This window comes from Lutjanus erythropterus, chromosome 7 (assembly GCF_056507025.1).
Source record: "Lutjanus erythropterus isolate fLutEry1 chromosome 7, fLutEry1.hap2, whole genome shotgun sequence".
In the NCBI taxonomy this organism is placed as follows: Eukaryota; Metazoa; Chordata; class Actinopteri; order Lutjaniformes; family Lutjanidae; genus Lutjanus; species Lutjanus erythropterus.
Genome location: NC_139323.1, coordinates 39,674,399 through 39,700,618, shown reverse-complemented (window position 1 = coordinate 39,700,618; position 26,220 = coordinate 39,674,399). Strand labels below are relative to the sequence as shown.

Below are 26,220 nucleotides of genomic sequence, written 5' to 3'. Positions count from 1 at the left end.
TTACGAGCTTTAGAAGTGCTAGTGTAGTTGGACTTCCTCCTTTTAGTCAGGCTAGCTGTTCCCCCATGTTGTCGATCTTTTAGGTAAGCTAAGCTAACCAGTGCTGCCTATATTGGACATATCTGAAGGTGACATCAAATGTTCCATTGAGGTTGATTTGCAAAAAAGCATATAAGCATATCTCCCAAAATGTTGAAGTACTATTTTGAGACAAAGTTTATAGCTAGTCAAAGCAAAGTTACGTGCAAGAAAACACTGTTAAACTCTGAGCTATCGTGTTACTTTTATTTTTATTTTTATTTGTAGCATAAGGTTAGTTAATTTAGAAAGCGTACATGAGCTGTAGCTATTTTATTTTCTAATATATTCTATTGTCATAACATTTTTATGATCTCTGATAATGTTTACAAATGTGTCAGATGCTAAACGGTCAGTTCGAGGGAATCAAGACGTGTATGTAAAAACCCCTGTGATCATTAACTGTGTTGTAACTGGCAAAGCATGTCGTACATAATGTTTATGTGCATTGTAAAATGACGATAATAAATGAGAAAATCAATCTTGTGTGTCGTGTTTTCTGGTAAAATATTCAACACACTTCCTGAGACCCCTCCTGAAATAACAAAGCAGCTGGTGATAAAGTGTGGGGTCGCACTTCTAGCATGATTTGTTTCCTTCTATTTAACTCAGATATTTAAAAAATGTTGGGTATGGGTCTGTGTAGATATACAGTTATTTTAGACATTTCTTTATAAATATGAATATGTGAAATGTAGGTTTTAGTGTATGTTGGACTGTAACTAAAAGCAGAATCCATAACTGAGATGTGAAGTTTCAGTGTTTGTCCTTCTCACGGTCTGAGTAACGTCACCATATCACTTTCAAGGGATTTATTTTACCGTCAGTGATGTCATTTCAGAACATCCACATGAATTTACTGGAATTAAAAGAAAAACATATTTTCTCACTTAGTCCTTTGTATTATGCTATTCAAGTACCTATTTAGAGCATGTTGAGTTTAGTATACTTTCTAATTACTTTCATATTCCCTTTTAAGGTAAGATAGAATTTTATTTATTTCATTTATTCATTTATTTATCTATTGTAGCAGCAGCAGTTGCAGTCCAAAGTAAGAGGGTTGCAAATATAAAATGTCAATAAATGTGCAAATATGAAAAATCAAGCCAGTGAGTTAAATCATAAAACTAAACTGTGAAGTTTTGCACATTACTGCACACAACTGTACAGCTCTTTCATTTAAATAACATCTAGTAAAACTTTTCCATATTTTATTATCTATTTTCTGATTATGGTTTGTGATTTATCTTTCTTTATATCACCAAGGCAATTTCCTTGTATGTGTAAACCCGCTTGGCAGTTAACCTGATTCTGATTCTCAAACAGTCTACAGCAAAGTGTGTATGTTTAATGAAAACTAAAATGGGAAGTTTAGAAGTCAATATTTTTTCAGCTTGACCCCTAGAAGTGACTAAATGTCTGCCTGTAACTTTGATTTTCATTGTACTTTTTAAAATCTGTAATTGCAATACTAATCACTGGATTACCTCATTAACGCTATTGATTATGTAGCAAGCATGGATGTGCACACTGAAAGACATGGAAAAGAAGTTGTTATAGAGCTTAAAATCCACAGTTTAATGTACATTTACAGGGTAGATTCTGCCAAATAATAAAAAACAACATTTTCTCACGCTACTCCAGTGGTGTCTAGCCATCTAGACATAAAAAAAAAATCTGTTCTGAGATTTCAGCTGACTCACTAAAACAAAGGAAGTTTGCCAGATTTTGTTTTTGGTTGTTATCTAAAGTTTTTCAAAGGGACTTTACTTCCCTAATGGATTTCCAGTTTCTTTTTTTTCTGCTGAAGAAATAGTTCCTGTGAAAAACAAAACAGGGTATTGTTTCTGGGAGGAGAAAAAAAAAGAGATTTCTGTGGAATCTTATGTAATCTCATTTTTCAAACCTGCGAGCGCCACAATTGTGCTGTGGTGAAGACGGAAATCTCAAAAGCAAACTAACTTAGAATTAATATGTATTCATCTATTTTTGTGGATCAGTTCAAGCTTGTTTCATATTCTACAGCTGGTGGTGTTATAAAAGCTGTTTTTATTTTCTCAGATTTAAAGATATGTGTGGGGTTTTTTTGTCCTGTTTCATTAGTTGTGACTGTGTTCAATGTTCTGTGATCAATGGTAATAAATTAGTCAATAAATCGCAAAGGCAAAAATAATCTCTTTTTGACTTGTTTGTTTTAATTGTTTATTCTTCTGTAACTTTTTTCTCCTGTGGATTTTATAACGTAGGCTTCTGCAAGTAAAACTTGATGTTGTCAAAACCATTCAATATATTTAGATTTTAAATGTTTTGAATTTTAATATTAATTAATTGTATTTTTCATCACTAATAATACTCTCAACATGCTGAAAATAACTAACTTTAAAGGGTTGATTCGCATAAATTACAGAAAGAAACCTTTCTCTTTAACTCTCGTAATCTAGCCATGTCGACAGTTTTGTTTTATTTGCACAAATTTTGATACATCTAGTTTTCAGATGTAATTTTTCAATGGTGTGAGCACCACAAATGGAATGCTTTTTATTTGTACAGGGCTGGTGACCTTTCAATTAAATGAAATAATGCAATTTATACACTACAAGTTGCATATTGTTAATGATGTGTGTTCATTGAAGCTAATGGACACGTTCTAAATTTGGAAATTTAAAGGGTTGGTTTACCAAATTACAAGAAAAAAACATTCTGTTTTATTGAAAATGTGATTTATTTATCCAAGTTTGAAGTAACTATTTTAAAGTTTGCTCCATTTACCTTCACTGTATTTGGGATGTGGCAGTAATCAGAGACAGTATTCAAACCTGGACAAATGAAACTTAAACTTTTAGCATTGGGAGAACCCAGTAAGAGTTTCGTGAGAACTGGGTGTACTGACCCTTTAAAAGCAAATGAAATGATGTATATAAGGAATTATTTCACATGAGCATCACAGGCAGAAATCTCAAAACTGGACAACTCAAAACCTGAATAAATAACCCCAAACTATGTGCATGAATAGATAAAAATGTATTGATACAGCTAAAAACATTTGCATCACTGTTATGATCATATAAAAATGCTCTAACTTGAAAACGTTCAGCTCCATGTGATGTTACAAAACAAACACAGCGGAAGCATTTTCACCTCCAGAGAGGAGGAAACCACCCACAGTCTCTCCCAGCCTGCAGACCTGCTCCAACGCAGCACCCGCTAATTCATTACATTCCCCAATTAAATCATCATCCAAGAGCAATATTCCCCTCATGTGAAAGTACTAATTATGTGCTTAGGATACTTTGCTATGCTGTTAGTCCTTTTCTCTGGCACGGAAGCACCTGGCCCGGCGCCCCACAGATTTGCTCTGACACTGAAAACCTGGAGCTCTACAGACAGCTTCTCAGAAGCTGTTTCAAATTTGTCTGCCTCGGTGCGCAGCGTGCAGCAGGAGGCGAAAGTGAAATATTGAAATTTTCCAGGGCTTGTTAATTTGCACATTCACGTGAAGGTCATGTATGTGCCTGTATCCTTCTTTTGATGTGCTGACTCATTCACATAGCACAGACGGGTTGGGGCGCTCCACAAAGCCCGCAATGAGGATACTCATGACCAATGCACGCAAGGCTGTGTGAGTGTGTGTGTGTGTGTGTGTGTGTGTGTGTGTATAGGGGGTTGAATAAGACTTCTACATTTCACAATCATCCAGTCTTGCTATTCTGGTTGTTATTCAGCTTTGCTCTTACGTAGCCACGTCCAGCGCAGTGAGCAACACTTTCTTACTCCTCTGAAGCATATCGGTGTCTTCCGGAGTCAGATATGTCAGATATGTGTGCGAGAGAACACTGGGAAAAAAAAAAAAAGGAAAAACTCCAACTGTTTCAACTTAAAAAAGTTAGTCTCCGGGCTGCCTCAGAACTTGAATTTTAAAAGACAGGTTGAGGTAATTTTGTGATGATTCAAAACAAATGAACTTTTCTAGTCAAATAGATTTGATATTAATTCGGTTGTACTTGAGAAAACATGTTCAATAAGTATGTTAGTATGTCTGAAAGTAAGTGAGCTGCATACTATTCTCAGCAAAATCTTACAGTATAAGCACTGGACACTATGCCGGCACAAATATCCCACAATGCCGTGCAGTACAGACTGACAAAGACAACAATCCTCACGAAACATGTGAGCTAGCTAACCTGCTAAATCACTATGTGGCTCCTATCCATGAAGACAAACTAGCTAGATACATATTTTTTAAAAAACATACTGGCCAAATTATTATTATTCTTATTATTATTCTTCTTATTATTATTATTATTACTATTATTATTATTATCAATATATTAAGTGCACAGACACTCTTGTGAGCCACAATGGGTTTTTTCTAACTGCACAAACAAGAGACTCCACCTCAGAAACTACCGGCGACATTGCAGATTGTGAGGCTAATGCAGCTAACATCAGCAATGCTACAACTGCTGCTGACAGTTCTGTAAGGACCAACAAGAGAAAAACTGAACATATTTAATGCAATATACAGAGCAGAGGTCCCTGCTCTGTCTTTCTATCAGCCAAAGGTCTAATCTTTGAAGACGCCTGCATACAACTGTTTATTCACACAAAAGTACATTAAACAATACTACATATATTGGGTATGTCTTGTGTAGTACGCCGTTTCGGATGCAGCAAATATGTGAAATGCTGTATAATATTGTATGCTTTGGTACTGGAATGCTACAAATGACACGCAACCAGACAGTCATTTAACATGTGTGTTGTTTGGTTGCAACATCGACATGTGACACAACAACAAAAACAGCACAGAATGAGAAGATGAGTGCAGACAGGGAGGTAAGTGTTAATTAAAAAACAACAGTCTGGGCAGTTCATGTGGTTAAATTCTACTTTTTCCTCCCGGTCTTTATTAAAAATAGGTCATTAAAATAATCTTGCATATTTATATTAATCAAGAGTAGGAGATTCCACTAAACTCCTGTGTGATTTTTTTTTTTTTACAGTGAATGGGAGGTCCACAGTGGGAACATTTCACCGGGGTTGTCTTTTGTCCTCCTGAGGCGAAGGGGCCAGCAGTCTAGACGGGGCCAATAAGGAAATTAAAGATTCCCCTTCCAGCAAGAAAAAAAAAGGCATCAATGAAACGTAGGTGTGTCTTCACTTCCCAGAAAAGGCCTGTGACTTATGCACTAGCTGCTATTGGTCAGGATCACGACCAATAAATTGTATGCCTGTTGCCCGTGGCAACATTACATGACTCCCAGCCAGAATTTAACATGAGCTCATGAGTTTCAGGGATGAAGGGAGCCCATTTGTCTTGCAAGCTCGACAAGCAGATATGTGTGCTTGTGGTTATTCCAAGTGGTTCTTGTGATTCAAATGGAGACGAGTGTGTGTGAGTTAGCGACATGGAAAGTGTGTCTGAAAAAAAGCTTGATGTGACGCAGGAGACCCCTGACATCACGGAGCTGATGTGGTGGTCTGTGGGATCACCGCTTAAATATCACCACTTAAACTTATCACAGCAGTGAAAGGGTCAGTAGACACAGTGACTCAACACACACACACACACACACACACACACACACACACACACACACACACACACACACACACACACACACACACACACACACACACACACACACACTCATCTGGTGGATTCCAGCAGATAAAACCCAGATTTAATCACTTGAGCGGTTGCATCTGGCTTTTCTCAGAGTAAAAGCCCATGCAATCATAGGGGTCAATTATATGGGTGCTATGACACCCTTATGGCACCCCTGTGTGTCGGTGTGTGCGTGTGTGTGTGTGAGTGTGCATTGTTTATTCCATGATAAACCGTCTGTGACTCCATGCTCAGGCTGAATGCCTCCATGTGGAACTTATTTGTCTATTGTGTATGTAAACTTTGTGTGTGCATTGTGTGTTGTTTTTCTCAGTGCACCTACGTGTTCTGATTAAAGGGACAGTTCACCCCAAAATCAAAAATCCAGGTTTACCCCCTGAAATGCAATGCGATTTATCCATCTAGATTTTTTTTGGGTGTGAGTTACAGAGTTTTGAAGAAAGAGGCTGTACAGAGATGTCTACCTTCTCTCAAGTATAATGGAACTAATTGGCCTGTTCTTCCTCAAAGCATAAAAAAAGACATTTGAAAAGTGTCAAAATCATGACTGAGTTACTGAAGATAAGTCGCACGCCTTATTGTGAGCAGTTTCATGTAGGAACTACTTTCTTTCTGCAGTAGAATCTACTTTATTTTCTACTAGAAACAAAGTAGTTCCTACATTTAACTGCTCACAATAAGGTCTGTGGATTATCTTGAGGAACCAGGTACTGATATCTGGAAAGAGACACTGATGTTTTTTTGCCACCTTGAACAACACAAGCCGAGTGCCATTTAGTCCCATTCCATTCAAAAGAGGGCGGACATCTCTCAGGCCGATATCTCAAAAACTTTACAACTCACACTAAAAGTTACCAGATGGATAAATTCCACTACAGGCCAGGTTTGCTTTTGGGGTGAACTGTCCCTTTAAGGATTAGCTCTCTGTCCACTCACCAATATGAAAAGTGTCTCTCTGTGGCATTTGCTGCCAAAAAGTGAATATTCTGTAAATGTAAACTGATAAGTAGACCTTATTATTAAATATTGATGAAAAATTGCTACTTTTTAGTTTTTTTTTTTTAGGAAAGTATGCTATCTTGAAATGATTAGATTGTGTTTCAGTACATGTAAGTAACATGACAATAAACATGAATTGAAAAGGATTTGGCTGATTCATACTTCAAGTTTTTATTTCAAATTCTTTTTATTTTTTAATTATTACATTTCTGGATTAATTGGTTTGTCTATACTATGAGTCATTAGCTAAACTGTTAGATTTGTGTTAGTGTAAGACAACAAAGGCTATACATCACAAAGGACAAAAAAAATAAATAAATAAATAAATAAGTATTAAATAAAAAATAAATAGATTTTGTTAATTATTTTTAGACAATATGCTATTCATATGAAAGGTTTTTAAATTAAAAAGGTTTTTGAATTGAAAACATTTTTTTTAAGTTAAAAATGTAATGATCTTTTTGGAATTGCTTTCAAATACTAAGAACGATGGTCAGAGGATCAGAGCGATTGTGTTTATGAATGTGCTTTTTGGCACGCAATTACATCATATTGATAACATAGTAACTAAAAAAAAATTTATTGATTACAGAAAAATACAGAAAATAAACAACATAAAAGCAGGACTGTACACTAAGGTCATGTCCTTGATAATATTTCTGGGATTTTAGTTTTTGACAAACTTTATTAAAATTAGCCACTTTTATGCACTGGCTACACTGAAGGGGCCATGTATAGTTTAAAACAAAAATATTGCAATTTGACGTGCCATACTAGATTATGACTTAAAGCTAATAGTTTAGTATAGAAGAAATATTTTAAGATTATTTTAAATACCTGGCAGCACAGAGAAGGCTCTCAAACATAATTTAGACCATAAGTATGCAGCTCAAATGTACAGAAAATATAAATGAATAAATAAATAAATGGGATGATTTAGTCTTTTTTTAAACATAGTACATTTTCGTGTTTGTCAAAAATGTGTTGACTCATGACATTGAGTAAAATGTGCTGCTTTCACGGACACTGGTTCTATTTCTTGTGTTTGATCGCCCTCTAGCGAGCAGAACCCGGAAGTACAGGCAGCGACCTGCAGTGTCACATTTTGTCCACTAGGGGGAGATGTCGTGCACGCGGAAGGGGAGGAAGTCAGGAAGCTGCTTGCCTGTGACAGCCGCCGTATCAAAGAGAAGCACTGTACAAAAAAAAAGAAAAAAAAAAGGCCGGACTTGAGCTTCAACTCTGGTCCTTTTCGGTTAAAGAATCAGACTCAGAAAACCGCCGCCGACATGTCGAAGAACACCGTGTCCGCCGCCCGCTTCAGGCGGGTGGACGTGGACGAGTACGACGAGAACAAATTTGTGGACGAGGAGGACGGAGGAGAGAACCAGCTGGGTCCTGACGAGGCAGAGGTGGACTCCCTCATCAGACAATATCCTTCACATGATGATTAGCTAGCCGGTCTGTTAGCATACAGGATCTGCTTGAGGAAAACAACAGTCTGTTTGCATTCTTGGCTCTGATTTAGCGGTAATTTTCCTGTACATATGTCTGCTGCTGCTGCTGCCTGTTTGAATAGGCGTTTTGCAAGTAGGCCAGTTACTGTCCAGACTTGCCTGGCAGTCACATTCCAGGGATTTCTCCCCCAAGACAGAACAGACTCTTTATGTATATCAACTGCAAGCTAATATGCATTTGCACAAGTTCACTATGTATTCGTATAAAGACTTAATTAACCAGTACTCGTACAACTTTATTGTGTTTCTGCAGATTAGCTTAGTAAGGTGAGTGTTGCTGAAGCAAAGATTTGCCTCATGTGCTAAAAATCTGTTTTCTCTTTGGCACAGAAATCGCATTATGATTACAGTTACATTTTGGGCATTAATGAGAGGCTTTTGTGAAAATCTGTGGCCAGCTGAGTCTCTAGTTTTCGGTTCCATACTCCTTATAAGGCATGGAAGTGCTCCACTTCCTCATTGAATAAGATTGTTCACTCCCACTTCATGTTACAGTGGAGGAGATTTAAAGGATAGGTTCGCATTTTTTCAACTGACAATACAGTGCTCAAAATTTTAGCAGAAAACAACACTGGCATGCTCTGTTCCAGTGTGTAAACATTACTGCTGTTTGTTCAGGCTGTGAAGAGTACAGAGTAATATAGTTAGCAAAGAAACGCTGTAAAGAGGAGACTGTGTATTATGTATAAACAACATAGTCGAGGTGGAACATACTTGATGTGTCAGTCAACAGTACTGAGTCCTGCTGAACATTTTGCGTGCATTTGTGACATGAGGAAGTGACCTCTTTGCGGTCTGTGTGGACAGCAGGATTAATATAGTTATAGATAGACAGATCTTAGGTCTTTTTTTTTTTGCAGAGAATTAACAAAAAGCACCTTCATGAGATCTGGATCTCATTGAAAGTGCAGTCAGACAATCACCAACTGCTGATCTGAGAGAACTGAGTGATTTGAAATCTGAAGCCAATCATCATTAACACAGAGAGCTGTGAGGGCTTGACAGTGGGATTACATTATTTGGGCTTTTGATGTATGAAGGTGTCTGCTGTGTTGTATCCTTAACCCTCACTGCACAGGAAATCTGATGGAGGCTTTACATGCAGTTCTGAAGAATCCACCAATCAACACAAAGAACCAGAACGTCAAGGTGGGTTTGGCCGATGGAAATGCATTGTTTTGAAATGCAGCTAAAATCTTGTGCCAATTTAGGCGCGTGAACTTTTACTGAACTGCAGATTTGTGATTCAGTGGTCTGGAAGGAGAACTCTGCAGTAACTCTCATCCTCACGTCTTCCCTTGTGTCGTCAGGATCGTGCGGAGAGTTTGGTGCTGAAGGTGCTCAGCGCCTTTAAGAGCAGCGACATTGAGAAAGGGGTCCAGTCCCTCGACAAGAACGGTGTTGACCTGCTGATGAAATACATCTACAAAGGCTTCGAGAGGCCGTCAGAAAACAGCAGCGCAGTCCTACTGCAGTGGCACGAAAAGGTAAATATTTCCACTTTACTGTCTGACATGACCGTTAAGTGACGGACGTTTCCTAAAAATCCTCAAGACAAACTAGAAAACAAACATTTTTACGGATGCAGTGTCCAACCTTTTCTCTCCTGATAAGGATTTTAATAATCAAACTGAGTGTCACGGCCCTCATACACACTAAACTTTCAAAATCTTAACAGGCACCTAAAGAGAAAATAGAACTAGAAAAAAATGATTCAGAGTGCTGAGCTGCATCTCAAGTTAATCTTAAGGTTCCCAGTTTTCAGATGATGTTTATGTGTTTATGTGTCATATACTATTGACTTGCTGTCTCCACCTCACAACCCCCCTAAAATAATCTAAATGGGTCCATGGTGGGGAGGGAAGGAGTGGAAGAGGTTAAACAGCATCATGTCCGTGGGGGTCTGTAGTTTGAGGCCATGGTGGGACTGTAGAGATTCGGTTTCAGTAAAAAAAACAGCCTGACGGTATTTATCTCTCTGTTTCTCCAGGCTCTGGCAGCTGGAGGAGTGGGCAGCATCGTCAGGGTACTAACAGCGAGGAAGACGGTCTAAAAAGAGAAGCGGAGGAGGATCAGCTCACTCCACATCACTGACAGATACAGGAGGACTGCATCTGTACCGTACTGTTCGTGTAATCTAACAGAGAGCATAGGAACTAAAAGGAACAACTGATTTTTAACCCAGTGTGAGATCCTGCTGCGTTCAAGGCTAGACTGAAAAAAGAAAATCAAATCTGGGTCACACATTAGGTTAAAACGTGGCTTTTCTTTTTTCTTCCTATGCATGATCACAGCCTAAATTGTATTCCTCACAGGGTGCTACAGATGATTTCACACCCCATGTGTCTGTGCTGCGTCCCTGATCTATTAACAGTATAACCCTAACCTAACCCCCCCCCCGTGTCACACCTGTACAGTATGAGCTCATTCTGCTCACCAGTGGTTCCCAACCCAGAACGCAGGAGACTCTTGCTTTTATCTTATAAACGACTGGATCTTTTTACCTCTAAAAACCAGTGGACAGACTGAATGCACCTCTGATGAGGAGCCATAAGCAGACCTGCTTCGTTTTAAAGGGATAGTTTGGATTATTTGAAGTGGAGATACTTATCCATAGTCAGTAGCAGGAATACTGGAGTAGTACTGCTACGGACAGGCTTAATAACGAAATTTATTTTTGTATTTTAGCCACCTAAAACAGGCCCAACTAAAAAGTTTCACATCATTTCTACTGTTACATTTTTACCTTTGCATCAGACAGCCTTATGATGGAAAACCGCTGTCATATAAGGCAAACATCGCTCTCTCCAAACCAACCAGACTCAACTGACAAAATCAGCAATTTTAGCTTGCAGAACACAGGAGCTGCTGGTCTGTCGCTGTCTTGATTGGTCAGAGTATTTGTCTTATTGTGTGACTTTGGTGTTTTACTGAGTTTGTTCTGCGAGGTAAAATGACTAATGGAGTCTTGGTTGGGTGACAGAGAATGATATTTGATTCATATAATGGTGGTTTCGCATCTGAAAAGGCAAAGTAAAATCAATAAGGACCTCGTATAACCCCACTTCACATAATCCAAACTATCCTTTTAAATGGTCACATGCCAAAAAGGTTGGGAGCCACAGCTAAACACACACATTACTACACACTCGTATGAACAAACACAGTGTATCCTCCATTGATTTCCACACAGACGGCTTCAGCTTTGTTTCTCTCAGGAAAAATCTCTCTCAGTGTTTGTTTTTCCATCTTTCTCTCTCGCGTTTTATCTGCTGCAGAGACTTCCTGGTGGAATAAAAGCCTGATCCTCTGTCAGTAAATCCTCTCATTGCCTCTCGATATAACACTTTAGCAGCGGGAGGCTCCTGAAAAGCACAGTCACAGATGGAGGGCGGTGGATTTGCTCATGTGGGGGTCGTCATGCACCCAGAAGGAGGAGTGGTGGAGTGGGGGGGTTGGTGTCATCCATCCATCCATCCATCCATCCTTTCATGCTGCCTGCTGCCCCAGTTAAGGATTATTATTACCCACGATGCATCTCCACCACCACTCTTATTAATCCCATTTTACTGTCCATCACGTCCTCTGTGTGTCTGACTTCTCTCTCTGCGACTGATGCGGCCCTGGAGCCGCACTCTGTCTGTTCTTTCAGGAAAACGACCCTCTCAGATCGCTTTTTTTATTTTGGTATTTAACAAAAAAAAATAATCTAGGATTAAATATTTTCCTCTTGGTTTTGTTTTATAGTGATGATTTTTGCCTCAAAGGCCAAATCCCTACTTGATGGAAATTAAAAAACACAGCATAAAAGGGGTGACATTATCAGAAGAGACTGAGATAAGATGAATATTTTCTCTCTTTTAAGTGATTTTAGAATAATATCGTTTGCATGATCCCACTTTTTTGAGAGTATTTTCTCAAGCATTTCATACCTGTCTTTTGTACATGTTTATGTGTCTCTAATGGAAAAATTAAGTGATTTTTTTTTTTGTATTTAATCCAAGTTCAGATTTATCGAACAAATGCTCCTCACATGCTATAATCTGGCAGCAGGAAGTCATACTGTTACTACCACATATGCTTATAATTTTCCGTATGTTTTATAAAATGAGGAGGAAAACTGGAAATGTTAAAGTTTTATCTGCCTTATCAGGTAGATAACGTCTGTTGCCAAATGATTTATTTTGCTTTCATGTAGATTACATTGATGATTTAGTTGCCATTGCGTGTTAGAGAAGAATTTTAACGATAAAGTGGTGCAGTTATAATTATAAACGGTGTAAATGAACATAAAAGGAAAGAAAAAGTTGCCGTATTGCAACCTTGCTCCTCGTGTAGACGTAGTATTACAGGGAATTCACTTCGAGCATAACGTTTTTGTTCCTCATTTCCAGTCAAACACTTGAGTGGAATTTCTCAAACGGATGTTGCTTTTTTCTAAAACACACAGTTGTTTTACTCAACAGTTGATATTTAGACATCATGTTTGAATACTGTCATCAGTGATGATGCATCCAGAAGTTAGATTACTTTTCCTAATGCAGTAACGTCTAGTTTTACATGACGACAAAGAGGAGAGCGGTCTGGTTTCTTCTTCTCCTGTTTCATGTATTCTAGTCAGAGATGCTCTTCTAGCTGAGCGCAGGACGAGGGAGCGTACCAAACTGATGTACAAACTGCCTTACTCAATATTCCTTTTTTATGTTTGTGCTTTTTTGACAAAAAAATAAAAGGTATGAATGCTGATCATAACTTTGTCATGACTTTTGATGATGTTTGACGAGCACACACTCATATATATGGTGAATAGAAGTCGGGGCCTGTATTTATAATGCTGCCCTCAAGGATTCCCTTTTCCGCTTCAGTCATACTCTTATCATACGACCTGTCACCAATTAATGTGCCTGTATGAAGCTCATTTTCAAGCTCATACTAATGTTGGGTTCCTTCTAGAACAGATTTAGGCCATAGCTGCAGGACCGTTCTTCATCCTGAGAACAGACACTTTACCTCTGTCTTAGCTTTTGTCTTTCTAAGTCCCACAGATCTTTCCAAATTAATTTACAAGTTAGCTGCGTAATCCAAGATGTGTTACACAGTGATGTCACCAAGTGACAGAACAAAGGTTGGACTACAAACAAACGAAATGTTTTAGTGTGTTTAGGAGTGTTTTCTGTAGAAATGAAACTTCTACAGAGTAAGTAAAAGGCATCAAATGCAGAATGAGTGTATATTAACAAAAAGCAAGGTTGATGAGGAAACCCTTTAAATATATATGTCTACACTCTTTAATTGATAATATGTCAGAAAGAATTAGCTAAACTTTTTGGAATCATGTTTATATACTATCACTGCAAAAAACTGCTACAAGTACGATTTTGTGATTTTGGTGAACATTTAAAGTAGAAATCCCTAAAAAAAATGTAGAACACAGAAAAAGAAGATATGTGATCATGGTCATGGTAAGTAAAACATTAGCTGCAAAAATGTAGAATTCAGAATAAGGTAGTAGTTTAACCTTTATACATTGTTACACTACATTTTTTGCATTTATCAGGGGTGCAACAAGATTTTATATTAATTTTGTTTAATCAGTTTCCATGCATTTTCAGATTCTGAACTGTGGCACTAAACTCTTTAGATTTGATGGACTGTCTCTACCAGCAGCAGCTGATCAGCTTTACTGATCCACTTCCCATTATTTCATCCCTATTTCATGCATTTATACACGATACATATATGCGATTGTTGTTAATTTAACATGTTATTTGTTAATTTACAGGGAAAGTGTGTGATTTCCAGTGACATCTAACGTTCAAACCTTAGATTGCAACTAAGAGGATTTACCCCGACACCGCCCCTCTCTCACCAAGAGTACGGTGGCCGTCAGCGGACAAAATGGCGAGCGAAAGCTATCTCACAACAAACTACAATTATGTGTGTAGGATGACTTACCTGTCCAGCAGGAAACAGGCAACCTCGGTGTCACTGTGAAAACGTTTGTCCTCCATCAGCGATTTCCGTCGTGTAAACACTATGCCGACGTTGATTCGTGTTTTTGCCGTTTCCTGTCATGTTTGCGTTTACTTTCTTCGCGTCTCCGCTTCTTGGATGACGGGGATTCACTGTTCGCTGCTTTTTGTTCTGGTACAGTGTATGTATGATCCTCCATTTGTCAAAACTGTGCCAGTCAAGGTTCGCAACGCTAAATGGTCTGCCAGCGATCACCCGCGTCTATCCTCCTCGTCTACTTCCGTGTTTACGCTGCGGCGTCTACGTAAGGTCGCCATGGGCTTCCCAAGACTCACTGTTAGTGCAGTTTGTCCGCTCTGCGCTGCCGTAAACGGCGCAGGATGATGATCTCCGTAAGTCGACCCGACCGTATGTAACTATAAATGGCGTAAGGTGCTAAAAATCAAACCCTTTTTCTGTGCCTTTAAAAAGGAAGCAGAATCCTACATCAAGACCTCAAGTAAAAGAAAAGCTGTGAAAACCCTAAGATTGTGCTCTAAATTTAAGATTCTGTTATAATGTTAATTTTTTTGATACAATTTTATTGCATATATTTTATTTATTTATAATGCAACTTAATTTGTAACCCCTGGCATTGTCTACTTCTCCCTTTGATGATCCCTGTTCTATGTTCCAATGTAATATATTATCATGCCACTACTGCTATGTTTGCATAATGCACAATAAAGATTATTAATAAAAAAAAAAAAAAAATTAAATGGCTATTTCTAAAGTAACGGGAACATATAGATTATGAGTTTATGTTGATTTATAATAATAAATAACATACTTATATATATCTCATTTATGTACGTGATGTGAAAGGCTTAAATGTGCAGTCGTGTTGCAGACATATTGTACATTCTGCTTAATTTCAGTGTATATTCATTTATTACATTTTTATTACAAAATGGATACAATAAGTACAGTATGGAAAAACATTATGAGAAACAAAACATATGTACAAGTCATAAAAATAAAATACATCTTGGCATCAACTGTTGGATGGAGCAGTATGGCACATTGATGATGTGATCAGTGTAATGGTTGAATAGGCGTTTCTGTGTATTTGATGCACTTGTGTGTATGATAGGCCGCTACCTGAGGATGTACAATATATGACGGTCAAGTTTTAAATCGCCAAAATGAGCACCATAATCTGAACAGTCACAACTCCACTGTGGTGACCGGAGACACAAAGGGCTGAACGAAGGTGGGAACTGCCCGTTTTTCTTGTTCAAGCACTTCCCAATAAGTTAATAATAGTTAGATGTAAATAAAAGGCTAGCTAAGATTTCTGGAGCCAAGTTTCTGAGCCAGAGGTGGACGCTTCGGCTTTGAGGAGCAAAATATCGTTGATCTTATAAATAAACCTGAAGGGGCAAGGGGAAATAACACGGGAAAAACAAATCAAACATTTCACTGAAAATGTCCTGACAGACTGAGGGATGATTCCAGGGATTAGAGCCAATAAACGGCCAGTTTCATCGTCCTGTGAACCTCCAAGCGGCCTGCGTCTTCAGGGCTGTACGCACTCACTGGTCACTCTCACACTTCAACAAAAAGTCTTTTTTCTTTCAGTTTGTTCACCGATGTGGTGACTTTTCCAGAACCACACCCACTCGCTCCTTTATCTCAGTGGTGCTGCAAGCGGAGGACGCAAGTCATCGCCGCACCTTCGTCCCGCGTCATTTAAAGTGCTCTCAGTAGGGGTAGGCGGAGACTGCGATGTAGACGATGAAGGTCGTCTGGTACTCGATGCCTCCGTCTTCGCTGTAAGAGAGGGCTCGGACCTTCATGCGGTATGTGCGGGGCTCTCGCAGAGCCTTGGTGGTGAACAGCACTCCCTTCAGGTTCTCGTCTCGCAGGGCAAACGGTATCGTGACGTCCTCGTCCACCACGAGGAAGGTGGTTCTGGGGTGCATCACTCCGTCCTGCGTGTAGGCCACCAGTCTGATCAGGTCCTGGTTTGCCGCGATGCCGAAGGGGAGCGACAGCAACTTGTACTCCAGAGCGTAAGGACTCAGTGCGCACTCCAGGTCGTTTGGTGGACAGTTCTTCAGGCAGAATCTAAAACAGAGACGGCAGATTTCAGCTGAACATAGAGTGGAAAGCAGAAAAACAACAAATACTATCTCAGATTGATAGACAGATCGATAGATCGGTCGATAGATATACAGTTAGATAGAGTTGTAATTAATTTAATGAGAAGTTTTTCTCACAAGGTTAAATACAGTCAGACTTCTTTTTGCAAACACTGGAGTTGCCCCCTGCCATCAGGAAGAATGCAAGTTTAAGTTTAACGCATTTCTGCATTGGCTTCACTTTGCAGACCCAGAAGCTCCACCCACTGATCTTATTGAGTGTTAAGTGTATTTCTGTGAAGGTTTACCCTGTGGCTGGATCCCTCTGGTAGTTGGTCGGACAGGGTGTGTCGATACACTGGTAACTTCCTCTCATGTTGAAGCACATCTGGTTCGCTCCACACTGGATGTTCTGTTCCAGACACTCGTCTATGTCTGTTCATACAGCAAACAGCTCATCAGTATCACAGTACGTGGTATAATGAAGCAATGATGATGATGATGATGATGGTGGGAGAAAACAGGAAGTAGCTGGTTGTTCTCACCTTGACATGTCTTCCCGTTGGTCATGAGACGGTAACCAGAAGGACAGATACACCTGTGGCTCCCCGGTGTGTTCATGCACTCGTGCTGACAAGCATCCCTCACCTCACACTCATTGATGTCTGTTGGTGACACACACACACACACACACACACACACACACACACACACACACACACACACGAACACACACACACACACAAATGAAACAGAGAAAATCAGAGACATAAATTATGTAAGGAGACACATTTTTAAAGGGACAGTTCAGCCCAAAATTAGATTGTTGCAGTGTATGTCAAAGATGGGGACTCCAGTCTGCGATGTGAGCTCAAGTTGCATTTAAGTCGCACACTCAAGTGACTGGAGACTTGATTTGGACTCGGTTGTGAACAATCGTGACCATCTAGTTCCAACATATTGAGAGAAGGCAGATCTGTAAGCTAAAAAACATGTATTTTTGATTTTGGGGTGAACTGTCCCTTTAAAGCTAGCAAACCAACAAGCAGCAGGAAGGCAACAAAACAGTTTCCGTCATATTAACTTCTCTCCTCTCCCTCATCTCAGCCCTGCCTGTCCTCCATAGTTACCTACGCAGGAACCACCCCTGGACTCAAACCCCTGCTGGCAAGCGAGGAGACCCCGCTGAGAGGAATGTACACGAGTCTGTCTGCGACTCCGGCTCCTGTGGCGCCCCCTCTCATTGGCTGTGTAGGAGTGGAAGCTCTGAGAGGCCAGGTTGTGGTACAGTCTCTGGTAGGAGCTGCGCTCAGGAGAGGACTGCGACGTCCTGTAGCCGTACGAGTAACTCTCATAGCTGGGCAGACGCTCCAGACCAGCGCAGGACTTGCCATCGCCCAGCAGGTGGCGCCCTGGTGGGCAGGTGCACTTGAAGCTGCCAGGCGTGTTGATGCACTGGTGGGCACAGGGCTGTGGCAGCCGCTCACACTCATTAATGTCTGCCCTCAGCACAGAGAAAGACCAGCACCAGGAAAAGACAAAAGGACAAAAGAAGAAAAAAGTGCAAAAATAATGCAGAAGAAACAAGGAAAAGGGTGATGGATGAAAATGAGGCCATGAAAATAGAGGAGGGAGATGAGAATGAGGGGGAAAAAATGGTATATGTCAATTACCCCACTGTACAACAATACAGTTTCATGTCACAAGACAGAAATGTATTGAGACTACGAATATGTTTGTTTAGTTTGAATGAGAGACAGATGATCTCCTCTCATATCAAATAAAAGTAATGATTTGAAGATGAGCTCTGAATCTAGTTCACATTTGATCTGAGGAAACGATATCAAATATAATTCACATTTGATATCAGGTACAAAGTCCAATTCATGCCAGATAAATATGTCACAAAGACAGACATCAGCATACCATGTTAATGATGTCATGAGTGGAACAGTGAGTGTATGCCATTACAAAGCAACACCAGGAAATAGCCAGATCCAAACGTAAAGGTAAAAGTTTGAAAAAGAATTTGGAAGAGAATGAAAGAAAACAGAGTGACAGACAGGGCTGGTGGTGCTGGTCTTTTTATGGCTGACGTGTCAAAAGGAGGACACACGTCAGTTTCTCCTCCTCTGTTGTCCTTTCTTGCCCTCTCTCTTACTCATGTCTGATAGAGCTTCAGAGGACCGGACACCATGCACTGAATCTTTGCGGGGTCTCTACCTTTACTGTTATGAGTTAGTCAGCGGGTTTAATTGCAGCATTTTAGAGATGTAAGCAAGCATTGACAGAATATAAACGTGAACTACACAGTGAATGACAGCAGAGTTATTTTAGGCTTTAAACAGGAGTGAGTCACTGACACAAAGAGAGAAGTTTGTGGCAGAAGCAAGCAAGCTGACAGGAAGCATGAAGGAGAAGCAGTGCGTATTTTTTTAATTGCTTAAAGAGACAGTTCACCCCCAGATCAAAAATACATATTTCTCCACTGGCCTCTCATGTTATTTATTAATGTTTTGGAGATGTTGACTGGAGAGATGTCTGCCTTCTCTTCAATATAATGGAACTAGATGCAGTTTGTGACGATACGAAAGCAGCAGGAACTAATTTCATTCTCCCATCAACCATTCTCACTGTGGAGAAAGAAGCATGCATCTACTCATGGATGAGAGGTTACAGCTCAGCTGAGGAGGAAGCCATCCTGTGCTGTCACGATCATCATTTTTGGTGCCTTGAGCATCACAGACCAACTGTGTCTAGTTCCATTATGTTTGAGAGAAGACATATCTTTGGCCAACATCTCCAAAAACCTGGTAACTCACACCAAAACAGCTGAGTTGGATAAATATCTCTACAGGCTGAACTGGAGGTGAACTGTCCCTTTAACATGCTGTATGCTTTCGCAAACATCCCGAGCTTAACATTATTAGACATACAAGCAAGCTGAAGTATCGCCTGCCTGGTCACTGCAAATAAAGTTCTTTTGAATGTCATAAAATACTGGATCATGTTTGATTTATACTTTGTCTGACGGGGGGTTATAACAGGATATGAGCGACATAAAGGATGCACGTACCGACACAGGGCCGTCCCACTCCCTGTGACCTGTAGCCACGCGGACAGGTGCAGTGGTAGCTGCCTCTGGTGTTCTCACAGATCTGATTGTATCGGCATTGATGAGTTCCATCTCTGCACTCATCGATGTCTGCAGCAGCAAACGTCACAGAGGTTAATCACAAAACTAAAATCTCTCCTAGTCCAGATTTCTGTAAAATTTTGTACTTTGGTGAATTCTCTCTGGCTTAAGAAGAAATCCTGTGATTACTCACCAACACACGTCCCGTTGGCACCTTTGGTCATACCACTGGGGCACAGATCGATACAGGTGTAACCTCCCCGTGTGTTTTTACACTGCTGGTCTGATCGACAGACCCTCTGTCTGCACTCGTTTATGTCTGGGAGGAGAAGAGGTCAAATACAGAACTTCAGCTTCCTCAAGGAATTTTTACATAACTTACTATAATGCCCACGTCTATAATGCATTATAGACATACTGGCACTCATAAAAATACTCACAAAGCTTAATAACAATGATCTTAACACCTTATAAAGCAAGGTCAAGTATCATAATACTTCATAACTGCTGGTCAGTCACAGACATCTTTTGGCAAGGATCATACTGTATTATAATTCTCATATTTCTAATATATTTACAATTTACTTTATAATGTATTAAAACCAGTATTATAATGCATTATAATGGGCTTCTAAGTGGTCAGTGGGTACTTTATGTAAAGTAATCCTGAGGTAAATGAGGATATAATAAATTACAAGTTGGTTATATGTCACATTTCAATAATGTTAAGTTCCCCCAAATCAATTATTTTGCTTCATAGTGCATTGTAGTGTGATTATAATGCATTATAAAATGGTTATAATGTACTACAACTATGAGAGTTATAATACTCTATGGTCCTTACAAAAAAGTGTAGTGAGTGACCAGCAGTTATGAAGTAGTATGATAGCTGACCTTATGAGTAATAATTAAAGCAATAAAAAAGCCAAAAGTAGCAGGTTTTTACGATCAACACCACAGATAAATCACTATATGTAGAGGTGTAGCTGCCTCACCTATACAGCGTCGGTTCCTGAGTTGAAAGCCCGGCTCGCAGGCGCATCTGTAGCTACCGATCGTGTTCAGACAGTGTTGATTGCACGGATTGGACTCCTGGCACTCGTTCACATCTGACCAACACAGAAGAAAACTGTCAGATGTTTCATATCAGTAACGCTCACAACAGATGCTCAGCTAATCATTAAAACCTGTTGATGTACCTGCACAGCTGAGACCATCAGCTGTTCTCCTGAAGCCCCGCCCACAGCGCATGACACAGCGGTAAGAGCCAATGGTGTTCTCGCAGTCCTCTGCATCATGGCACACGTTCCCACCGAGTGAACACTCATCGATGTCTACAAGAACGGAGAGCAGTGAATTATTGAAACAATGACCTGTTTGTGTGAGAATAATCCTGACAGCACTGATTCTGACTGGTGGATGTTTGCGAGCTGTTTACCCTGACAGGTCCGGCCGTCAGCTGAGATGGTGAGACCTCGGGGACAAGAGCAGTAGTAGGTTCCCATGGCGTTGTGGCAGGCATGAGAACAAGGGTTCCCGACCTCACACTCGTTCTCATCTGCAGCACATACATGATGCATAAACAAAAATATTGTACACGCAGAGGAAAGTTCCACTCAGTGTCTTTAAAAGCAGATTTTTAACTGCAAATGTCACTATTATTAACTAGCCATAGACTACAAAGTTGTTTAACTGATTCCCAATGAGTTAGGAACAGCCTAATATGTTGTTATGAACATTACCTGCACAGTAGGGCCCAGCAGACACCAGAGTGAATCCCTGAGGACACTGGTTACTGCGATCTCCTGCAAACATGTAAACATTTCATTGTTAAATTTATTTTAAATATGAGACAAAAACATGCAGGGAAAAGAGGACAGATCAGACGTAACTGACTGGATGACAACATAAAAATATGGCAATATAAAAGTTAAAAAAAAGATAATCCAAAAGTTCATCTCTCTCATAGTTGAAGTGTTATCCCCACGTCCAGTGTTCTCACCTTTGGAGATGCTAGCTTGGATGCTATACTCCAGCATCTCCTCCAGGGGGTGGTAGTGAGCGCTGATGGCGGTGGCGTGCAGCATCTCTACCAGATAAGGCATCTTGCCCTTGGACAGGTCGTAGGAGATGGTGTGGTTCCAGGAGTAGGGCACGCTCTCCCTGTCGATGCTGAACATGCGTGTGGACAGAGCGTACAGCTGACCCGGGCCGGTCTGGATGTAATCCTCCGTGTAGTCCTGAGACCAACAAAGTGAACACGTAAGGCAAATTTACAGTATTTTCACTGATTCGTAATTGATACATGACTCATAGTTTTACTGCTTTTCCCACAGATTTTATACAAGACACAATTTAATCTAAGTAATAAATATACCATGGTCAAATAATCTGCATATTTTATTTATTTACCTTAATGTTAATGTCTGCATGTGAGGGCAGCTGCAGGATGTGTCCGTTCACCACGATGTCCAGTAACAGCGCTCCATCTGAGTCCAGGCCTCTGGCGATGTGGGTCATCCTCAGGATCTCACCTACCAAGATATAGACATTTGTTAGGTTTCAAGCCACTTTATAACATCATTCGCAACCAAAGTCATCAAGCCAACATTTTCATTTTTATATACATGATGTTAATGATACAGACAGAACAAGGAATGTCCATTCTTACCTGTGGCAAACTCCACCTGTGTCTCTCGTCTGAAGATGCCTCCTGTTAGCGTGTAGCCGTTGACAGCCTCTCCTATTTCCTGTGCAGTGGTCCAGTAGATAGGGTTCAGGATTGAGATGAGTTTTCTCATCGCAGGACCTTGAAATTAAAGGCAGAAGAAGAGCGGATTTCATTTATTTTTATGAGACTTACCGAGAAAGTTCAAGAGAACAGCATCCAAAAGTAGAAGATTTAAACACGTGAAACAGTTGGAAAACTGACCTAATGACCTCGGTACATTAGTGATCGTGGCTTTGATGATTTTGCCTCCAGTCTTGCTGTCTGTGATGGTGGCGTTGAGGATGGCGATGCCAAACTCAATATCATTGATGTTCCCTATGATGCTTCCTCGTGCTTTCTGGGGTCCACCTGATAAAAAAAGAGAAGGTTTTTAAGAATTCTTCGAGTTCTGCAATGAACTGCACAGATACACAACATATATTTACAAAGATGCCTTACCTGGGCAGGCCTGAGTGTTACACCTGGTCAGCTGAGAGGAGTCTCCTGGACACGGCCGACCACTGTTGCTAGGAGACGGACTATTACAGAGACGGACGCGTGTCCTCTCTCCACCCCCACAGGAAGCAGAGCACTCTCCCCACGGCTGCCAAGGACCCCAGTTACCATCAACTGCAAGCATACGCAACAAAAACACACAATAATTACATTCATTCACACATAAATCAAGTTATCATACAGACACACAGCAGGGAATTGTTAATTGTCTCATAGTCTGAGTTTTAGGACCAGTGTAGTCTTTTTAGGATACCTTCAAAATTATGAAATACACAGTTTGAGGTTTTCTTTTTAAAGATGCATTCCACATATGTTTCCCCTATGTCTGAGCACAAAGAAAACACACTAACATCACTAACTTTTTCACTCTCGACTCACCAGGACAGTTGGCAGTGCCGCATCTCTGTATCTGTGTATCTGCACCTGCACACGCTCTCCCACCATTGGCAGGCCTGGGGTTGTCACATGTCCTGTAACGCCTCATTTGACCTCCGTTACATGTCTTACTGCAGCTGCCCCAGCTACTCCAGGGACCCCAGTTACCGCTGACTGAAAAACAGAAGGTCAAAAAGTCAAAGACGAAGAAAAGAGCGGTGCATTAATGGGAGGAAATAAAATCTAAGCAGTCAAAGTTAATGTGACTCACTGGGGCAGGGGTCACTGTTACAGAAGTCAATGTGCACATCGTTGCCTTCACACTGCCTGCCGCCATGCTGAGGGGCGGGGCTGGCACAGAGGCGCGTCCTCTGTCTGGTCCCGCCTCCACATGAAACACTGCAGGCTCCCCAGCTCACCCAGGAGGACCACTTTCCATCCACTGGAGGGCACAAGAGAAGAAGAAACAGGGGCGACGGTCACTGAGGCCGATTGTCTGTTGCTAAAATGCATTTTCAGGTATTAAAATCCGTTTTTTTTGTAAAGTAAAAGCCCCGAGCTCTCACCAGGACAAGGTCTCTCCTTGCACACTTGTGTCTGGGTGTCTGAGCCTTCACACCGTGGCCCATCGAATGCTGGAGGAGGGTTGTTGCACAGCCGGATTCTGGACTGCATACCTTTACCACAGGTCTCACTGCACGGGCTCCATGGTAACCAAGAGCCCCAGTTACCCGCCACTGCAGGAGTGTAAACAGATCGTCACACATACAGGCATATAGTGGTGGAAAATAACTCGTACATTTGCTAAAGTACTGTACTGAAGTGCAGTTCTGAGTTCCTTCCATTTGATGCAACTTTAGACTTGTACTCTTCTACATGTCTGAGCGAAGTACTATAATTTTTATCCCACTATATTTATTTGACTGCTATACTTATAAGTTACTTATAGACATTAATATACAATATAACACACTATTTTTCTGCCTTATAAGTACTCTCACTTTTGATACTTAAGTATATTTTGCGGATTTGTGTACTTTTACTAAAAATTAGTTTAAATGCCGGAACCTGTCTGCCAAAGCATCCAACCCGGCCCACTGGTTGACTTTGCAAAGCATGAAAATTGTAGAGAAGTCATTAATTCAAAATTTTCATTAAACTGCAATGCTATTCCTGATTTACATTGTTGAATTTACACAGTGTTTTTCTTCTTTACACTAAAAATAAGGGAAAACTTTGAGTTATGATTATTTATAGTTTATTATGCAATGGTTTTACGGGTCCAGCCCACTTGGGATCAAAGTTATGTGGCCCATGAACTAAAATGAGTTTGACACGCCTCATCTAAACTTCAGACCGGTAATCTTGCATAATAGAAACTGTGGAAGTTCAGAAAGTATGATTTTAAACAAATATGTTGTCTTTGGTCTGTACTGGACAGTTGAGTTGAGGTTGGACACATTCCTGCCAGCTGACAGTCTTCTGCTGCATTTCCAGAAAAAGTATCTCATTACTCACCTGGACAAGGTCTGACGCTGCACATGATGACCTCCACTGCCTTCCCCTCACAAGGTCGGCCTCCATGCTGAGCTGGAGGGTTACTGCAGGTCCGGACCCTGGTTCTGTTGCCCTGACCACACGTACGAGAGCACTCCTCCCAGAGAGACCACTCCGACCAGTTACCATCCACTGGACAGAGGTACAGATTTTGTTACCACGCACACCGTTCGCTCACAGGCTCCTTTAGAAGTGCAGAGACAACAGGTCAAATGAAGCACTCTTACCTGGACAGGGCTTTCCCTGACAGTTACGTGTCTCTGCGTCTGATCCTGCACAGTGACGCCCTCCGTTGGCAGGTAGAGGGTTGTTACACTGTCTCAGCCTCCTCTGGGAGCCGACACCACAGGACACACTGCAAGGACCCCACTCTGCCCACTCTGAGTAGCCCCCATGAACTGGAAAACAAAAGAATGCACATGTCTTGAGTAATTTGGCCAATTTAGATTATTGTTTTTGGCTTTCTTCTTTATTCTCTGAGGAGGGTAGAGATGATGATTTTATCTCGGATTGTGAGAAAGATCCATTTAAAGTGGAAAACACAAAGCCACCTTATTCATTTTAACTATAACTACGACAGCCTAAAATGGACTCAAAAATATGGTACAAATACGTCCAGCTCACCTCTTACAGTGAGGGTGACCCTGACCAGCACCGACCCCAACAGGTTTCTGGCCACACATTCATATTCAGCTGTGTCCTCCTTCTGAGCGCTGCTAACCCTGAGGGAACCGTTGGACAAGGTGGAGAAGCGGTCGTTGCCCAGCAGGGGGCGCCCCTGGCGGGACCACTCTATCATGGGTGTGGGCTCACCCTCCGCCTGACAGTTGAGCACAACTGTGGTGCCAGCATCCACCACCGTCTCCACTGGCTCCACGATGATGATGGGTGCACCTGGAGGAAGGGCAGATCCATGTGATCGATCTAATTTCTAAATAAACCAGAGCACTATTTGGTTTATTTATTTTTTTTTTAAAGTAACCAGAACTAATAAAAATTAAATTAGATGTTATTCTCGGTTTATCTGACCACATTTTGTTCATGTATCAAATGCCAGATCGCACGCTAAACAGGGCTGATGCAAAGAAAAAAGACTCTTACTCTGCAAGGTTAGTGTGACACTCCTCTCCACCACACCAGCATCATTTGTTGCAACACACATGTAGTTCCCTGCATCTTCACTCTGTGCAAAATTTAATGAAAATGCATTTCATTATCATGATCACAAGTAATTCCAAAACGTGTGTGAACTTCATAAATGCCAGCCTAAGAAACTGCACATTATAAAAATACTTACACTGTACATAATTATATATTAAGAAAAAGTTAACGGTCCAAATATTCCACATAAGAAGTCTCAGTGTCATTGTCTTACCACTGTGCCGTAGATGGCCAGAGAGCCGTTGTCCAGCTGACGGATGCGGTTACTGATCTGGATGTTTATTCCATTTTTGCTCCAGCGGATGGTGGGCAGGGGGTCGCCACGAACCTCACAGTTCAGGATGGCGTTACCACCCAGAGGTTCAATACGATTAGAGTGAAGGTCCCCATCGATGATAGGAGGCTCTGAGGACAGACACAAGAACTTTTAATATGGACACATGACC

General features: G+C 40.8%; 2 protein-coding genes across 2 annotated transcripts in view; one reads left to right on the top strand and one right to left on the bottom strand.

Annotated features, from left to right (window-relative positions):
* The first annotated feature begins 7,854 nt into the window (after window positions 1-7,854).
* arpc5b (actin related protein 2/3 complex, subunit 5B) lies at window positions 7,855-10,604 on the top strand. The gene is made up of 4 exons (XM_084723738.1): window positions 7,855-8,139; window positions 9,301-9,372; window positions 9,534-9,710; window positions 10,214-10,604. The coding sequence occupies exons 1-4, from the start codon at window positions 7,996-7,998 to the stop codon at window positions 10,274-10,276; spliced, it is 456 nt and encodes a 151-aa protein (XP_084579864.1). The 5' UTR covers window positions 7,855-7,995; the 3' UTR covers window positions 10,277-10,604.
* A 4,503-nt stretch (window positions 10,605-15,107) lies between these two features.
* The window catches only part of hmcn1 (hemicentin 1), a 102,396-nt gene continuing 91,283 nt past the window's right edge, over window positions 15,108-26,220 (bottom strand). The window contains exons 85-107 of the mRNA XM_084723737.1: window positions 25,989-26,179; window positions 25,715-25,796; window positions 25,238-25,507; window positions 24,841-25,011; window positions 24,575-24,745; window positions 23,623-23,793; window positions 23,328-23,498; window positions 23,060-23,230; window positions 22,625-22,795; window positions 22,388-22,534; window positions 22,127-22,264; window positions 21,868-21,989; window positions 21,458-21,695; window positions 21,198-21,260; window positions 20,894-21,013; window positions 20,655-20,789; window positions 20,451-20,564; window positions 19,649-19,774; window positions 19,396-19,524; window positions 17,450-17,818; window positions 16,865-16,984; window positions 16,628-16,754; window positions 15,108-16,305 (exon numbers count right to left, since the gene is read on the bottom strand). Coding sequence (XP_084579863.1) covers window positions 15,939-16,305; window positions 16,628-16,754; window positions 16,865-16,984; window positions 17,450-17,818; window positions 19,396-19,524; window positions 19,649-19,774; window positions 20,451-20,564; window positions 20,655-20,789; window positions 20,894-21,013; window positions 21,198-21,260; window positions 21,458-21,695; window positions 21,868-21,989; window positions 22,127-22,264; window positions 22,388-22,534; window positions 22,625-22,795; window positions 23,060-23,230; window positions 23,328-23,498; window positions 23,623-23,793; window positions 24,575-24,745; window positions 24,841-25,011; window positions 25,238-25,507; window positions 25,715-25,796; window positions 25,989-26,179 — 3,884 coding nt within the window. The 3' untranslated portion in view covers window positions 15,108-15,938. The remainder of the gene's footprint in view (window positions 16,306-16,627; window positions 16,755-16,864; window positions 16,985-17,449; window positions 17,819-19,395; window positions 19,525-19,648; window positions 19,775-20,450; window positions 20,565-20,654; window positions 20,790-20,893; window positions 21,014-21,197; window positions 21,261-21,457; window positions 21,696-21,867; window positions 21,990-22,126; window positions 22,265-22,387; window positions 22,535-22,624; window positions 22,796-23,059; window positions 23,231-23,327; window positions 23,499-23,622; window positions 23,794-24,574; window positions 24,746-24,840; window positions 25,012-25,237; window positions 25,508-25,714; window positions 25,797-25,988; window positions 26,180-26,220) is intronic.

What these genes read in the sequence shown, in the direction of transcription:
- arpc5b (XM_084723738.1), top strand. Translation starts at nt 7,996, where the DNA reads ATGTCGAAGAACACCGTGTCCGCCGCCCGCTTCAGGCGGGTGGACGTG. An exon ending in TGGACTCCCTCATCAGACAA is followed by an intron (nt 8,140 to 9,300) that starts TATCCTTCACAT and finishes CCTCACTGCACA; the next exon opens with GGAAATCTGATGGAGGCTTT. An exon ending in CAAAGAACCAGAACGTCAAG is followed by an intron (nt 9,373 to 9,533) that starts GTGGGTTTGGCC and finishes TTGTGTCGTCAG; the next exon opens with GATCGTGCGGAGAGTTTGGT.